An 18,276-nucleotide genomic window follows, 5' to 3' on the forward strand; every position below is an offset into this window, starting at 1 on the left:
GAGTTGCATTGAGAAGCGAGTTAAATAAGCCCCTCCTACTTGCTGTCTATCTGCAGAGAAGTCTCTTCCATTTACTTTGATTTCTACTGGCAATAGCTGGAAACAAATCCAAGGGTGATGAAGTACTGTAAGCAATTGTTCTATCTTACTGACTTCACCTCTACCCCATCTCCTCTCCTGCACCTTCTTCCATCCAGCTGGGGCAAGGCATAAAGAACAGATGTATGTATTTAAGTATAGTTGGGTGCATGACAGTGTGAGTGTGTGGTCTGTGTACAGAGGTTTACATGTGATCAAGTTCTCTTCTTCTGCAAGGCAGCGGGTTATAACCGAGTTCCACCCTTCATGCCATGTCTTTTAGCTCAGCTGACATCTATGCCATGCTGACTGATTTTAGGTACTTAGATGTGTCTCTTCATGTGGAGGGCAAGATGGTCAGACCTGGAAAAACACCTGTGAAACAAACAAAATAAGGATTTTACAAAACAGGCCTTTCTGCTCCTCCACCATCATGCACAAGAACAATGTTCACCCAGGTTTACAGCAGCTCCCTTGAACATGCCACATGTGGTCACAAAGTCAAGGTGACTTCTCCTCCACCATTCAAGATAAGTAGCTATGCTGGCTCTTCGTTAGTAGATTATTCTCCCCTTATTCCAACCCCACCAGATTCATACTGTTAGAAACTGGGAAACGGGCAAGCTAACTCATTAAGCAAGTAGCTGTAGTAATAAAATTAAATAATTTTGCATATTTTATAGGGTCAGATTTTTCAAGTGCTCAGCACCCTTAGGTGTGGGCATATCTTCAAAAGACATCAGCACCCACTTGGGCATCAAAATAAGAGGCCAGATTTGAGGGCTGAGCTGCTCATTTTGGTACCTAAATCGAAGCAGAGTTCTGTTGAAAATCTGGCCCAGAGAGCCTTCTCTCTGAGAATGAGTGCAATACAGATATTGATGAAGGTAGTCTCACAACATCCCTGAGAGGAAGCTAGGCATTATCCCCATTTTATAGATGAGGACACTGAGGCACAGCGAGATAAGGAATTTGCTTGAGGTCCCACAGGAAGTCTGGCAAACCCAGCAACAGAATCCAGGTCTTTCACTTCCCAGTTCTGGGCTTTATCCCCCAAGGCCATCTTATTTTTAGTCCACATGCAAAACATGCTGGCACTGGTACAAATGTAGATGCATGTTCGTGCTTATGAAAGGTTCTCAGAATGAGAGCTCTAGAGAATGAAAACCTCTCTCCAATCACAACATTAACACAGTGCTTTGCTCCACCGAAGTGTATTCACTGTGACTGAACTTCTGAGGACAATGGGCAATTCTTTCTTCATGGCCATTCGATCCTTGACCCTTCTGCTAACATTTCCAAAAGGAAGAGAGAACATTAATGCCAAATGTGATATGCTAGGAATTGGACTGAGAGCAGCAACTCATTTCACACTGGCCACCCAAATGCCACTATATACAAAGCAGCCTTAAGCCAAGATTTTCAGAAGTGCCTAGTGATACCTTTTAAAGAGGACTGCTTCCAGAGGGCAGGTCCTTGGCACTTTCTGAAAAATAAGGCCCCTTTCAGATGCCTCAGACTGGGCACTCAAAACCTGAGATGCCCAAAATCACTTGGAACTTTTGAAAATCTTGGCCTTCACTCTTGTCACCCTAACCTGTAAGACACTTTCTAAGTTATATTTAGTAATAATAAAAAGAATCCACCACAAATTACATTTGCTGCTTGTTGCTGGAATCTTAGCGCAGTGTACGTTGTGGCAGGCCACTTCCAGAATTAACCTGTCTGTGATGCTTTGAAAATTCACGCACTGCCACACAAAGCTACATTACAAAATAAACACTGGCACACGCTATTTTTTTTTTTTTTAAAGCTTGTTGCTAGAATTTGTCGTGCACGCAAACAGATTTATGCTGAATAAATTATGATCAAAGCAATAATTGAATTATCTGCATTTCTCAGTAAAAAGCAGGTAAGGAAATTAACTCAGTCATTGTTTAAAAAAAAAAAAAAAAAAAAAAAAAAAAAAAGTTAAACAGGTCCCATAGGTGCCTTCAGCATAAGGCAAAGAAAGAATCATGAAAATCAGAGGGGAAAGACCTGGTCGTGCACTTAGTCTGTCCTTTTGCCATTATTCTCTGATTCTCTGTATGCCTCCTACTACTTGTATGCAAGGGTGAGCAAATATGATAAATGTTTGTAAGAGCAGAAAATCTGCAAGAAGACTACCTTCACCTACATGGCCAGATCCTCAACGGGTGTATATCAGCATAGCTCCAGTGTAATCAATGATGCTATGTTGATTCATACCAGCTGAGGATCTGGTCCATGCTTTCTTTACAAAGCAGAGTAGGAAAAAATTAAAAAGAACAATTTTAGAATGGTATGGAGTTGGAATCCTGCATTCCTTTAAGTTCCAGGGTGAAGTATGTGCATTAAATCTGGAGAGAGAGAGACACAGAGAGGAAAGCCTTACAATGGAGAGTGGGCTCACCACAGCTAGTATTGTCCAGCTGCAGGGTACCAAATATGTCCTTGGACAGCCATCCCTCTCATCAGGATAATGGAGAAAGCAGCATGCTATGGATATTACAGCTGCCAAAACAAGTCTGGGTGCCAGGAAGACAGGCACCAGCTGGCATTTTAGACGATGACCAGCCACAAGACCACCACCTGACCACTGCTTCTCTCAGATGCCTGCTAATAACCAGAAGCAATACTGATTAAAAGTTTGCTGAGTCACTGACGTGGCAAGATTTGTTAATGTTAATAACCGAACCAAAACTTTGTTTTGTATCAATAACCTTATGTTCTGGTCCAATATATTTTTACACCTAATAAAATGATACATAACTAATCCTGCAGGCTCTTTCCCGGCTAGTAATTCAGTTAACTTCATCTACTGGGGAGGCTCCTAGAGGAGGACGACAGTTTCAACTGGAAAAAAAAGTCAAAAAAGAATTAGATAACTTCATGGAGGATAGATCCATCAATGGCTATTAGCCAGGATGGGCAGGGATGGTGTCCCTAGCCTCTGTTTGCCAGAAGCTGGGAATGGGTGACGGGATGGATCACTTGATAATGAACAGAACAGGTAATCCCTTCTGAGGCACCTGGCATTGGCCACTGTTGGAAGACAGGATACTGGGCTAGATGGACCTTTTGTCTGACCCAATATGGCCGTTCTTAGGTAAGTCCTCACAAAATTTTACAGCTAAATCCTACCATCAAAAAGCCCAAGACACATCTGCAGCTATTAAGTTGCTGAGGTCCAGCCACATTTTCCCTTCTTGGAACTGGTGCTGGCAGTAGAGTTGGCCCAGAATGGGCAGTTGTCCTAAATAGGTTCTGAGATAGGGATCCATGAAGGAAAATCCTGTGGATCTCTGGTCTTCCACAGGACAAGTCTCTGTCTCCACAACTTTGCCACCTCTGTAGCATTGCTGCATGTTGTACCCATGCCCAGCACGTACCCCCTCCAGGATTCAGAAAGGCTGCATGTGTCCCTGCATTGTTCCTAGCAGGGACAGCTTGCAAAGCATAAAAATATCATAATTCCTGATGGGCTTGCATGGACATAAACTGCCTACTCCCAAACATGCTGCTGGGTTTCATCTCCGCATCTGCAGAGCAACAAGAGGAGGCAGCTGGGATGGGAAGAGAATATAATGTTCAGCCATCTTTTTCCTCTGCCCAGATCCTGCCCAGTGGGATTTGGTCCTCTGAGCAATCTACCTACCCCTCCAGCTGTGTGGAGGGGAGCACATGGCTCTTCGCTTGCAGTGAAGGAGAATACCTATATATATAATAAAATAAAGTTGAAGAGTTTTACATCACGTTTCCCTCAGTTGAACACATGTGACAGCTGTGGCCATGGCTCACCCAGGTGTCCCGACATAGGGTATGTAAAGTCACCCCTGGTTCTGAAAAGCTTCTCAACTAATTCTTTGGCAGTGCTAATAACCCACACGTTTATGGTGCCTTAGCCACCCTGGGGACTCTTTCATCTCCTTCTGGGCTACTTCAGCTCCCTCTGCTTTCTCCCCTGCTGCCTCCAAAGCACACACCACTCGCTGTACATATGCTGCTCCTCACATCGGTGGTAGTTTGCCAACCAAAATTTACAATACGATCTGTGTCCTGTAAGACGTGGGGGCAAAACTAAATACTTCATTTTAAAGGATCCTGTTTTTCCAGAAGAAACTTCAGCTGTTAATCCCCTTTCATGACAAGGAGAGTTGTGTTTACACCCAAGGCCAAAGGTCCACCACAAAACCCTCGGCACCCCCGTTTACACCAAAGACTGTGTGCACCTGAAATTTCGGTGCTTTAAAAAGACGTCACCAACGTTGTTTGAAAAAGAGAGAAAGTGTGTGTGCGTGCGCACTTGGGGACGGAGAAAACAAAGTGACAGACTTCTAGCTTCTTGTCTCCCCACCCCCACTTCCTTTTCTCACTAAAAGTTATAACACCTGAATCGACCTATATGTGTTGTTTTTAAAATTGTCCTCTAGGCTGATAGCATGAATACAATCCAAAAGGCTAGTGGTGTAAACCCACAGCCCTGAAAGAGGGGTTTTTAATGGACTCGTTGATGGATCACATACATAAACACTCCCCCTACTGGTAGTTCAATCACCATTTTCATGCTCTGCTGGCCAAAGTACTCGCTTTCACCTCTGAAGAGTGGTGTGCAGTTGGTTTACACTACATCGACACTGCTGAAAGATGTACCTAAGGCTACTTAAAGCTCAGAAAACCAGGATGTTTACTGTAGGCAAGGACCCTTCTGTCATTAATGGCGGGTGAAAAGGAAGAAGTTAAAAAGAAATCTAAGAGGCAGCAGTTTAGAGATGGAGAAATGGGATTCTCACTATCTGGGACCTTAATTCGGGAAAGCACCTGTTTAACTTGAAGCACGTGCTTAAATGCTTTCCTGAATACGGCTGGACTGAAGTATGTGCTTAAGGGCATGCCTGAATCCAGGCCTGGAGTAGGGGGCGGTTAGCACACTTGGGAAGCGGGAAAGAGGAAGAGAAAGGAAAGAAAGTGTGAAGTCAAAGCAGGCTCAGCGAAGTAAAGGAGCCATCACTCTGAACCACTTTGAACACAAGTAGTCCCTGAGCTTCCCAAACTAGACCCAGTGAAAGGGTGGTGGGAAATTGATGGACAGATTACACCACATATGATCAGTTTAAACTGGTGAATACTTTTTACCTAGCCATCGATGTGGTCAAAGGAGGAAAAACTGACAATTTTAAGGGAACAAATTCATAGAATAAAACAGCAAATAGACACTGTGATGGGGGCTGCTATAGAAAAAACACTTAGAGAGGTGGTATTCTTCCAACTCGACAAGTGACAAACGACTAAAGGAGATTGTGGTGTTAATAGTAAGTGGTGAGATCTCCTTGGATCTGAATGATCACAACTGTTGCCTTTTTGCAACAGAAACCAAAAAGGGTGGTTTGTTTGTTTGGGGGTTAAGGAATTGGGGGGGCTTGGTTGGTTCTTAAAGAGCAAAGACCAGCAGAAAGCAGCCTCTTACAATAAAAATAAAGAACACCAATGTTCTTCTACTTCACAGAGATGCTTATAAAAAGGCAAGAATCCAGAGGGTTTGTGCTTGGTTTATTCTTTATCATTCTGAGCAAACAAGAGATAATCCAGGGATAAAAGACAGAGGAAGCCCTTGGTTGGGGGCGCGGGACAGAGGAGGATGAGGATCTTGGAAAGACAGGATGTGCAAATGATCAAATTTCCTTCCCATCAAAGGATGTGTCCCTGTTTATGTTCTATGTATCATTTTTCTGTGCATGCTCTTGCCCAGTCTGGTGTGCCCACAGGCTTTATAAACTCTATATTGTATTACAAACCATTTTCTTATCATAACGGAGAACCTTAGTGCTGCATTAAAAAGACGGGTAATTTTCTTAAGCCTCTTAAAAATATATATAAATAGGATTAGCCGGATAACATGTTCAGATGCAAGCACATTATTTGATTATGCCTACACTGGATCCAGCCTTCACCGTGGGCATTGCCATCCTCCAGTTTGGGAGGGGGGTGTTATTGTCTGATAACGTCAGTACTGTCAGATGTGATTCCTTGTGTAGTGTCTCTCTTGCTCCACCCCAATTATGTATTTATTTTATAGAGCCAGATTTTCAAAAATGCTCAGCAACCGCAACTGGGACCAGATTCTCAAAAGAGCTCTGCTTCCATTCAGGCACCTAAATGAAGAGGCCAGATTTTCAAGAGGAATCAGCGGCCAGCAGCTCCCATTGTTCTGGATGACAGATGCTGAGCAGACAGCTCTCTAGGCAAACCCAGTCACCTCATTTTTTAGCTGCCCCAATGAGAGCTGTTGGATGAGGGTTCTTTGGAAAACCTGCTTTGGGTACCTATCCCTGGATCTTGGTGCTTAAAAAGACAGATGACAAAATATTAAATCTACAGTATCACATAAAATGGAGATCGTCAAGTGTGTGATTTTAAAGACAAGAGGACTAGATTCTCAGTCAGTGTGAATAATCATGGCTCCTTTGATTTCACCCAAAATCCTTGTGGTAACATTTTCAGATGTGCCTAAATCACGTAGGCACTTTTGAAAACGTTGCCCTTTGTTTCCCCAGGAACTGTCCCTCCAACTGCCTATAGGAAGAGAGGCAAACATAGGTCTGTGTGCTCAGTTAACTGAACCAGAAGATCAATGATAGATTTAACATGCAGAAAAGGGAAAATGCTGTCAGTCCCCTCGGGTTGGTTCTAGATCTTGGGTGCCTTCGCCATTCACCTGAGAACCTGTGAGCGTCCCACACTCCCCATCTTAGGCTGTGTTGACTCGCTTGACTCATTGGTTTGTGAGGTTCGACAGTCCTCAGGTGACTTCCTTTACAGGGACAGGAAGCCAAGAGGTGGAGCCCAATCACAATTTTGTAAGCGAGGAAGGGCAACTGCGAATTCAGTCTTTTGTTGTTGCCCAAGTCACATGGGATCATGGAGAGGGAAAGCCAAGATGTTGTTGCAGCTAGCAGGTTGGGTAGAGTTTATGCACATTAAAGCGAGATTTTGCTAAATAAAGCTGTGCATTGGGCCAAACCCTGCTCCAGTCAGAGTCAATGGCAAAACTCCCACTGACTTCGCTGGGACCACAATCTGGCCTTGACTCCATGCTTCTGATTTAGGTATCCAGAAGAAAAAAGGTACAGAAATTAGTTGCTGGTCTCAGCCTAGTTGCTAGCGAACAAACTTCCCAAAACCCCCCACCACTCCTGACACTCCTGCTGGCCACTGAGGAAGAGAGGGGTTTCAGGGCAAAAAAAAAACATTGGCGATGCGCTGTAAGGAAACATGCACTGCTGCGACGTATGCTATGTGGAAAACCAGAGGCTTTGGTCCCTGGGGGCTGGCAGTGCGCTGTCTTTCACCAGCAGTACATTTGCTTGAACACTAGATTTAGAAGGCTGCATTACCTGTCACAATGGTTGCATTTAAAGGGTTTTGCCCCTGTGTGTTTCCTGTAGTGCCTTGTGAGCTCGTCGCTTCGTGCAAAACGCCACTCGCACCCTTCCCACGAGCACTTGTAAGGCTTCTCACCTGCAGGGGGATGAGAGATCAATCAGCACTGCAATGAAATTACTGCTGCCTAATCCTTCCCGCCCTTTGCCCCACACCTGGCCAGCTAGCCCTATTCCCCATATCCAGCTGTACTGCCCACCAGCACCCATTTCTTTGCCCCAGCCAGCCAGGCCGTTGCCTCCCAACTAGCCACATAGGGCACGAGCACCACTGATTTTGCCCCACACCTTGTTGCCTAGCACGCAAGCACCAATGACTTGTATTCACTCAGATTCTTCAAATCTATGGCAGACTCCCAAAAGCAATTGACCATTCTGAACCTGTTTCAAGGCCTGCGGAAGTCAATAGGAAACTTTCCATCAACTTGAATAGTCTTTGGATCAGGCCCCAACTTCATTACATCTTAAATTCTTACCCTTCCTTGGTGAAAGAAATATTTCAAAACCGTCAGAATGTTTTGGTTCTTTTAAAAAAAAAAAAAAAAAAAAAAAAAAAACCAAACACCCCCACAGCTGTGTTGCCGTAGGCTTGTTTTCAATTCCTTGAGTCAGAGTTGTGTGCACAAATTTGGTTATTACCCATGCAAGTGGCTATTCCTGTGCACAGATATCATGATTGCCCAGGCATGTCAGGCAAATAGGTGTACAACTGCACATGTAATTAAACCCATGGTGCTTAAAATGCCACTTAACGAAAAGGTATTGCTCTAGTTCTGGCTTTCAGGAGTTGCCTTTCACCCCCCCACCCCCGCACCGGTAGCACTCGCATCTCCTTCCACCCAGACCCCACGTCTTGTATCCCCACTTAGATGCACCTGCTTAGTTGATTATAAAGTGCAAATGATGTTTTTGGTGCTGCAAGCGCAAGAGGAGAAGGGTTCTCTTTAAATCAGTTAATCCCACAGGCGATTGTGACTGATTAGCACCTTTCCGACCATATGTTTATCAGCTGTTATCCCGCATGGAACTCTCTCGCATGCAATTCCCTTGAAGTCAGTGGGGCTGCAGGGGTTGGAAGTCAGTGCAGAATCTGCTCCGCTGTGTTCACTTTCCCCATTTGATACCACAAACCAGGTTCTGGGGGTCAAATGCAGCTCTGGTGTAGCACCCATGACCTCAAGGACGGTACTCCAAGGCCATTAACATTTTAGAATGGACGCTGTCAAGGTCCAAAACTCCCCCCCCCCGACCCCTTTCTCTATAGGCCTGCAAAGTGCGTGCGTGTGCACAGACTTACCACATCGCCTCAGAACAAATGTGTGAATACTCTGCTACTACATTGCAGCCACGGCACTACGCCCAGCCCTCCTGAGCAGCCCAGCAATAAAAAGAGGCTGGATGCATTAGGGGAGGTGGGGATGAGTGAGAACACATTGAGGAAACAGATTTCATTGTTAAGCTTCAAAGGGGGAATTATTAGCAGGGAGGGAGAGGTTTTTTTTTTTTTTTTTTTTAATTCTGAAAATTGCTAAGCAGGCGCTTCTTTAAATCTCTCTCTCACTCTCAGCAGATTTAAATACCAAATATAGCGTGTCAGGTCTCCACATGTCATGTATTTACCACAGAGTATATTCAGCAGGTACTAGAGAGAGATCTGAATACGTTATAGTCCGAAACTGGCAGCGCCACTGTAAGCAAACAGGACAAGTCAGAAGAGTGTGAGGATCAAATTCATTGCTGGTGTAACTCCACTGACTGCAACAGAGTTGCCCCAGGAACTGATTTGGCCCAGTACGTGTAGGAAAAGCTTCTCTGTGACTAGTCATTTACCAAACATTATTGATTACAAGCTAGGCTCTGCAGCTCCAAAGATAAAGTGGAAAGCTGGCACGGAGAGAAGAGGAGAATGGGCTGGGATATCTACCAGAGTTCAGCAATTCAAGCCTTTTATCCTCAACTCAGGTTTGAAAAGCAAAATCCATAAAAGGATGCGTTGCATCGGTCCTATTAGAAGAGGAAACCCTACATGAGGCTGCAGCAGGTGGAGAAATGCCAGGCACGGATTGATCCATCAGTCAAGCCATCACAGGCTACAGGCCCTAAAGAATAAAAGGTAGTGGATGGGGGAGGGTTCGAGGAAAAACAAAAAAGAGGCAGCAGGATTTTCATTTCAAATCACATTCTCCCTGAAGCTCAATCTAGGCAGGTGCTGTTTTTTTCCCCCTTCTTCTCAGAATACCATATGAGAGTGTGTAAAACAGAGCCCAGATATTTTAAGCCAATTATGAACATTCACCACACTGACCAGGTAACATTTCTCTACAGCACTAGAGCACACGATCTTAGAACAGCAGGTCCCTCAGGCGCTGCAAGACTGAGGCTACATCTACACTACAGGGGGGGGTCGATTTAAGATACGCAAATTCAGCTACGCGAATAGCGTAGCTGAATTCGACGTATCAGATCCGACTTACCCTGTTGTGAGGACGGCGGCAAAATCGACTGCCGCGGCTCCCAGTCGACGGCGCTTACTCCCACCTCCGCTGGTGGAGTAAGCGCGTCGATTCGGGGATCGATTGTCGCGTCCTGACGAGACGCGATAAGTCGATCCCCAAGAGATCGATTTCTACCCGCCGATTCAGGCGGGTAGTGTAGACCAGGCCCTAGGCAAAAGAGGCCAATGAAAGACGCCTACATTTGTAGATGCCGTAGTATTTAGGATGCCCTAATTCTCTTCTGATCAGTGTGTTTGTCCTGGCCATTTTGGGGTTAGACCGTAAAAATAAAAGAAATCCTAAAGAAACCGCTGGCTGGTAACAATGAGAAAATAGAACAAACATAGCATAGGCTGGATTGGAACAAGCTAGACCCATTGAGGCAAATTTGTTTAAAAGGAGTTTTCCGCTCAAAAAGCCATTCAAAGTTTTCATTTCCATCAGCACCTAGATCACGGCCCTGGTGGTGCTTCCCATGCCCATCTCAGCCGTGGCTCAGACACTGCCCCCAATGCTGACCCACCCAAACACTGCCCTCAAGTGTGCTACAGCCCACATGCTCTCCCCTAGAGATCCAGGGCAAGTTTTGCATGCGGCCCTGTGTCTCCACTGGCATAGAAAGCGGACACCCAGAAATGACGCCCCATATTCTGGACTTGCCCCTGATGGTGGAACATTCAGCTGCTGCTCTACTGGGACAACTAACACGTTGTTTTTAAAAGCAATAGACCACAGTAACAAATTGTGGGGGGGGGGGGGAGGTAATTTGCATGGTGAAAATCATTTAGTTTGTGTGGCTGCAAGAGAAGAAATGCCTCGCTCGCAATGGAGACAGCAAGACAGATGTGTTTCTGCGTGGCTGTGCCTTTGTTGCATACGTTATGGAGAGAGTGAGAGACGCTAACGCTTATTCAAAACTGGCAGCTACAGACAGCCTAACGTACAATCGTCTACAGAACAGAAGGGTTGTTAACAAATACTGTGGTCTTTGCCTGAAATCAGCGAGCATTATGAGTGAAGCAGGATTTGTCTAATTAACATTTGCCAAGTGCTTTCATAATGTAGCGTGCTGTATTTGGCTTATTAGAGCCCAGCAGTAATTCTGTTAGGCTTGTCTAGAATACACGTTTGGGTGGCATGCTATGTATCTCTGTTGTCTGTGCTCCGGGGCTCTGTCCCCGATGTGTCTTTGCATAGCATAGAGTCCGGTTTTGTTTTCAGATTCCCTTCCTCTGTAACATTAACAGTGTTCTGCCAAATGTCAGACAGCACTCCTTTGTGCTCCCAGGCAGCCTGCTTGCTTACAGTTAGCTGTGTGGCATAACAGAAAGGCAAAAGAGCCTGTGACCTTTAAAGCCATGTCAAAAAGGGATCCTTGCCCCACAGACCTAAAAGAGATTAGCTTCCCCCACCCCCACATAGCAATTTTGAAAATGAGAGTGTGGGGGTAGGGAGAGAGTTCCGTGAGAATCTCTGTGCACAAAGGATAAAAACTAACTGTATCTTTTCATTGCTGCTTTGGTCTTATCCATTGTAGATAAAATTAAACGCCCCTCTTGGCTACTGGTCCCACAAAGGGTGTCTGGGAGTGGGGTGTCCCTCTGATCTCATTAGTGGCAATGGTAGAAAAGAATGGTGAGGGATGAATTCCATGTGCTCTTCTGTTTTAGTAAGAAAGCACATGGAGAAATCCTGGCTCTGCTGGAGTCAATGGCAAAATTCCCAATGACTTCTAAAATAACAATAAATGAATAGGCCAGGAATGAGTGCGCGCACACACACACCCCCCGCAACAGTCAAAATATTTCGGTTGCAACGTCTTTTGTGAAATCATAATGTTTATTTGAAGTAGTATTAGACCCTGATTTGTGCAGGAAGATCCTTGCGTTCATGGGGTCCACATGCACACTCAGGGCCGGCTCCAGGCACCAGGCAACCAAGCTGGTGCTTGGGGCGGCACCTGGAGGGGGGCGGCGCGGCGCTCGGGCCGCCGGGGAGAGCGGGGCCACAGCCGGGCTCGCCGCCCTCCCCACGGCGCTCTGGCCGCCCTCCTCCCCCGCGCCCTCCCCCCGGCTGCCGGGGGGAGAGCGGAGCCCCCGCCGGGGCTCGCCACCCTCGCCCCGGGGCTCCGGCCGCCCTCCCCCCGGCGGGAGAGCGGAGCCCCCGCCGGGGCTCGCCGCCCCCCCGGGCTCCGCCCCCCCCCCGCGGGGGGGGGGGGGGGGGCCGGCCGGAGGCTTTTTTGCCTGGGGCGGCAAAAAAGCCAGAGCCGGCCCTGTGCACACTGAGCTCTTTTCAACATGCAGGCATAAGTCCCTTATGATCTCTCTCAATTCACCCCTGTGAGACAGTAAGGAGCCTCTCTTCAAGTGTTGTGGAGTCTGCCAAAATATTTTAAGAATGGGGGGGAGGGGGAAATAGATCCTTGATGACATGTACATTTTGAACTTCATTTAAATTAAAAAATGATCACTTTCCTTTTTCAATACTATGTAAAGGCCCCTTTAAAACATAAAATTAGAAAACCTCCATAAAAAGTCAGCACATGCTCTTCCACTGTAACTTATTTTCACACAATTTCAGGACCCACAATTGTGTATTTTTCTAACGGGTACAAAACTGGAAATTCTCTTTCGTTCCCTTTTTAAAAATTGGAGATAAAATCAGATTATTTGTGAGAAAAACAATTTCAAAAGCCTGAGCTGCTAAGACATTGTGTGGGCTGAGAGTCACTGCTAGAAATTTGTGTTCCACTGGCTTCCGTGTAGAGATAGTCAAAGGTGAACTGCAAAGCAAAACTGAATATGGAGTTTAAATGCAGGATCTTTCTCCTGAACTCCTCCCCTAAGCAAACTGGGGGGGCCGAGCAGCAGGAAGCTATATCAGTAGGATCAGGACCAGAGCAGCCTCACTAACTTTTTAGAGAACCTTGTAATAGTTCTCCTTCCCACCCCTTCTGCAAAATCCTTAGTACCTGCTGTTTCACAGAGAGTAGCCTAGAATGGGCCATCACACACAGCAGAAGTGCCAATGTCACTGAAACCCATGCAATCCAAGGCCTAGGTCTCAGAGTAACACATTCTGGGATTGCTTTAGTGAAACAGGAAGTAACAAGAGAATTCCAGATGGGGGTGGGGTGGGGTTGCGATTTCAGTGGTGAATGATTCCCAACCCACACTGCCTTGAGGAGATGTGTAATACATGAATTTGGTTTTGCTCGCCGTGTGTCTTAATAACAAAACCCTATTGTATCACAATAAGAAGCCTAATACAATAATCACATTATATGTATCTTACATTTACCTTTCATCCCAGAGAGCTTTACAGCGTACCAGTGAACCAGAGCCTTTGCTGGAGCAAGGGTAGTAAACAGGCAGAATACCCAGCACGCTGCACAACAGGAAATGTTGTTGGTCAAGAACACTAGATCAAACCTTTATTTCTATGAAAGATGCCAAGTGATCTTCAGCATCAGCATGTTGCAGAAAGGATGACAGATTTCAAGGATGCCTCCAAAAGACTCATACCTTAATAATAAGCCTATTTGTGCCCTATGCACCACCACTACCCACCTCTCATTTCACTGTGCACATTCTACTCCATCATGGAGCAGGGGGTTTTGTGAACCCCCGTCTCTCTAGAGACAGATTTGGAGTAGTCCAAGATCCTTTGCTGGCTGCCCAGCCAGAGTTTCAGGTGAGGACACAAGTTACAATTGTATGGCTCACACAGCTGAGATGGAAAAGTCTCCTGAAAAGACACAGACACACACTCTAGAAGTTAAATATACAACCTCTGTGTCCTGCAACTTGTGTGCCTCTCCTCAACTAAGTAAAAGTGAAACTACTTATAAAAATCAATTTCAGCTTCTCTTAAGGTCCTTTCATTCTTCTAATTGATTTTCACTGAGAAATGGAAAATGACTTTTTTATTTAAATATACAAAGGACTAGAGAGTACTGGACAGTATTTAACTGTTTCATCATTCTTTTCTGCCTATACAAGAATTGTTTTATTCATTACCATTTTGGCACCAGCCAGAAAGATAACTACTTCCTCAAAGGTGACAGTACAAAGCAAACGGACATTAGGCAGAATGTGACAGGAGTGTCAAATACACCATGAGACAAGGTTGTGACTCTTTTTAGGTCAATAGGGATGATTACGTGTTAAAATTAGAACTGATTTGCATGTACATGGTATAGATCTTTTCATCCCAAAAGCTCAAAAGTGCCTGTACAAAGGTGCCTATATTCACGCCCATTTTAGAAGTGGGGAAAGAGAAATTAAAGGCCCAATAAGAGTCTTTCACACACAAAGCCCAGCAGTTTTCTGCACGTAGTCATTCAGTGCATTAAAATATATTACTTGGATTCTACCTTATTTCCTATATACATACACCTTGCCCCCCCGCCCACACACACACACATACAGGTATATAACCAACAAGGTTCAAAGCATGTAACTAATTTCAAAGAAAGGAAAACATTCAATTTTCTACCCTCCTTGCAAAGAAGCATTTATTAAATATCCATTGTCCATCGACACGTACGCTGAACACAAAGCAGCCTGAGGAATACCACGTTTATTCTCCCATAAAGCCTTCTAAATTCTGATTTTCTTTTAAATATAGTCTAATAAGCTTAGCCAAGGAAGATGCTCCAGGATTCTGATGTGTGCTCAGAGCAGAAGGATTTAGTTTAAAGAGCAGGACTGGGGACACAGGTGCCAGACGTTGTGTAGAATTTGCACTTATGCTCCATTAATTGCCAACATATCCTCCCCCCACCCCCCGACCCCTCGGGAGAACAGCAGAGCAGCAGGCCCAGACTGGTACCCAGCAGCAACACCAGCAGCAAAAGTAGCCAATTAGCCTCTAGAATAAGTGTGTGTGGGGGAGGGAGGGGGAGTGGATGCAGTTGCCTAGCAACCAGAGAGCAGAAACAGCTGTGTAGCAGGCCAAGGTTGGTACCCTGGCAGTGACTGCTAGCCAATTAGCAGACTGCATTTAATGCTGATGTGGTTTCCTAGTAACAGGCTGTACAAATCTGTCTGTTGCACTCTCCTCCTCCTTTCCTCATATTTTCCCCCAGTCATGCTAGGCATTGCTGTTTGCCCTAATTACTGATTCTCTGCTGCTTCAAGCTGCCATTATTTTTGTCCCCAGAGAGGTTGGAAGAACTTAAAAAAAAAAAAAAATCTCCTCTAATAAGAGCTTTTAGTTTCAAATTCAGTTTAGCTCTAAAAGCTCAAGATGCAAGATGAGGCGACCACAGCAAAATAAACAGATGAAGGGAGAGGGGGGCAAAACCTCAAAGATTTCAATTCACTGTGAAAGATTTTTCCAGGACCCTACAATAGATATATATTGTTTGCAAGTTACACTGAAGAGTCAGTAATGAAAAGGGCTATTTATAACACACCATAAATTTCCACAATGCACAACTCTGTGGCAAAGATCTATAGTTCGTGGACTTTAGTTTTGTGCATATAGATTCTCTGAGAAATTCCAGGCAACACAGGAAGACTTATCAGTGATTAGAGCTGGTGCAAAAAGGGTTAAATATTTTCACAAAAATATGCTAACATTTTAAATTCTTTTTAGTGCTGCAAGTTTTGAAAAGGGAACATATTTTTTGTTTGAAATTCTTTTGTATTAATTTTTACCCCCTTTTTTCCGTTTGCCTCTGAAAAATAGGGAGGAAAAAAGGAGGAGAGGGGAAAAAGGAGACAGGGAAAAATGAAAAACTTCCTAGAATTTCTCATTTTCCAGTTTTATAAAAAAAAATCTGATTTTTAGAAAGTAAAAAGGCCATTTTTGAATGAACAAAAAAATGTGGTTAAAAATGTTGAATCATTCTACTATGATGCCAGGCTGTAGTCTTTTGCTACGGTGTATTGTGCAAGCCAATTTAAGATGATTTAGTTCAACATGCATGAACTCTTGGCTGGGAAGTTTATATCAGGAATTGCATTATTTCATCTGGATTTTGGAAACAGGCATGGTTAAGTCTCTTCAGTTCTAAGGGAGATGAGAACACCAGCTCATAAATCATCTGGAGTAATTAACTCCATCAAGTGTAATTAACTATGTTGTGATAAATAATGACATAAATGCACTAAGAATATGTATCATTTGATGACTTAGAAACTTTACCAGGTTAGTGACCTTATGATATGGGTGGGGGGAAAGAGAGATTTATCTATAATGATAATACCCACTTGCTGGGCCTGATCCAAAGCCCACAAAGTCAATGAAAAGACTGTGCCATTCAGGGTACTCTGAACACTTAAAAGTGCTAATAAAATTGTACTAATTGTATTGCACATGTGTGAAGAGCAATTTTCAATGAATCATAACTCAGTCAATCCAAACCAGTTTTCACTAGGTATGCTTAAAGGTATGTCTTCTACATAAGGGCTATTGCCATGTCCAATACCAACTTTCCAACCCCAGTCCTTACAGTGTTACAATTTTTAAAAATTGTTTTCTAATGGGAAAGTGTTTTCCTGTCCTGTCCCTCCCCAATACTCCTGCCTCTTTTACAAAAACAACGATTTTTGCTCAAACTTTAAAACAAAACAACCAACCACTCCCACTGGGTAAAGACCAAGCACCTGAAAAGGTGAACGTTTTGCAAACTAAAAGGTGACTGAAAGCTTATGCAAGAAGCCATAGTGTCTACTGCTAGTTCAACTTATAATATACTAAACAAAAATATACACGTTCTATTAAATACACAAGCATTTATATAAAATCATCCACCTTTAAATAACATTTTGCTTCCAGAAGTCTCTACTGCATTAATAATCATTTATGGACATGGGAATTGGCCTACTAGGACTGCTCAATTGTCCAGCTATCCCAATATCCTGCTTCTTCTGTCAGAGGTAAAGGAGCAGATGCTTCAGGGAAAGGTGTAAAATCCCTATTATACTTCTGATTGTGCAATATTATACTGTGAGGGGACAGTTCATTCTGTGCCCAGCTGGTGATCAGCTTTTATCTTGAAACATGAGCCCTTATAAGAGTTATCTTAGCTAGTAGAACTGCAGATGTTTTCTACTGTGGGCCCAACCTTCAAATCTGAGTTCAACAGTTAGGTGCCTAACTAAAGGTTTAGATGTCTAAAGTAGCACTTGCATGCCTAAACACAGATTTAGGCATCCAACTGTAAAACTCTAGCCCATAAATATCTAATTTTTTTAATTCGTACTCAGCCATTTGCCTCAAGATCTTGTAGCAATAAGTGGCATGAGTTAATCAGATGTACCAAAAAAAAAAAAAAAAAAAAAGAGTATTCTCTTCTGTTTTAAAATTGATTTGCAAAGCAAAACAATTGGGTTTATGCCCTTTTGGGCTTCTTTGTAATGTATAAAGATGGCTGTGAGCAGAGAAAGACTTAAGCCTGCTAGGCTTGATTCCCCAGTCATACAAAGGTTTTTGCATGCCCTCTAAGAAGTCTGGATAATTTGGGTTGTACTGTATGCTTCTACCTTCTCCATTCCAAACTGACTAGCCTATTATTTAAACTCTCCTTAGATGGAAGCCCCTGTCTCTTAATCGTTTTTAATCCATTACAGCACATGATAGCTTACTCTTTGGCCTGGTCCACACTAACCCCCCACTTCGAACTAAGATCCGCAACTTCAGCTACGTGAATAACGTAGCTGAAGTCGAAGTACCTTAGTTCGAACCTACCGCGGGTCCAGACGCGGCAGGCAGGCTCCCCCGTCGATGCCGCGTACTCCTCTCGCTGAGCTGGAGTACCGGCGTCGATGGCGAGCACTTCCGGGATCGATCCGGGATCGATTTATCGCGTCTAGACAAGACACGATAAATCGATCCCAGAAGATCAATTGCTTACCGCCGGACCCGGAAGTAAGTATAGACCTACCCTTTGGTTACCAACATTCCTTGCACATGGCCTTAAGCAACAGCTTCTTGAAAAGTAAATAAAATGATCCCCACTGGTTCTAGACCCTGTCCTGACCACACGCTCCAACAGCTGCAGCAGGTTAGAAAGGCACAATTATAACTTACAAAAACAATGCTGGGTTGTCCCCATCCTATCCAGGTCCTTTATCTGTCTTTAAATTAATTTTCCCAATGGGTGCGAACGTAAGGTTCACAGTTCTCTGTTACCCTCAGGCTTCTGTTTCAGTGTGGACGCAATACATGGGGCACCATCCACTCCCCAGGCACTTCACTTTCAAGCACATTGTTTTGTTAGTGGCTCAGATGCT

The 18,276-nt window shown here is 44.3% G+C and overlaps 1 protein-coding gene across 3 annotated transcripts in view; it reads right to left on the reverse strand.

Annotated features, from left to right (window-relative positions):
- Window positions 1–254: 254 nt before the first annotated feature.
- Window positions 255–18,276, reverse strand: part of KLF7 (KLF transcription factor 7) — a 68,908-nt gene continuing 50,886 nt past the window's right edge. For all 3 annotated transcript variants that reach the window (XM_065413581.1, XM_065413582.1, XM_065413583.1), the window contains exons 3-4: window positions 7,494–7,617; window positions 255–453 (exon numbers count right to left, since the gene is read on the reverse strand). In XM_065413581.1, the coding sequence (XP_065269653.1) occupies window positions 402–453; window positions 7,494–7,617 (176 nt within the window). In that variant the 3' untranslated portion in view covers window positions 255–401. The remainder of the gene's footprint in view (window positions 454–7,493; window positions 7,618–18,276) is intronic.

This window comes from Emys orbicularis, chromosome 11, assembly GCF_028017835.1.
Source record: "Emys orbicularis isolate rEmyOrb1 chromosome 11, rEmyOrb1.hap1, whole genome shotgun sequence".
Taxonomy (NCBI): domain Eukaryota; kingdom Metazoa; phylum Chordata; order Testudines; family Emydidae; genus Emys; species Emys orbicularis.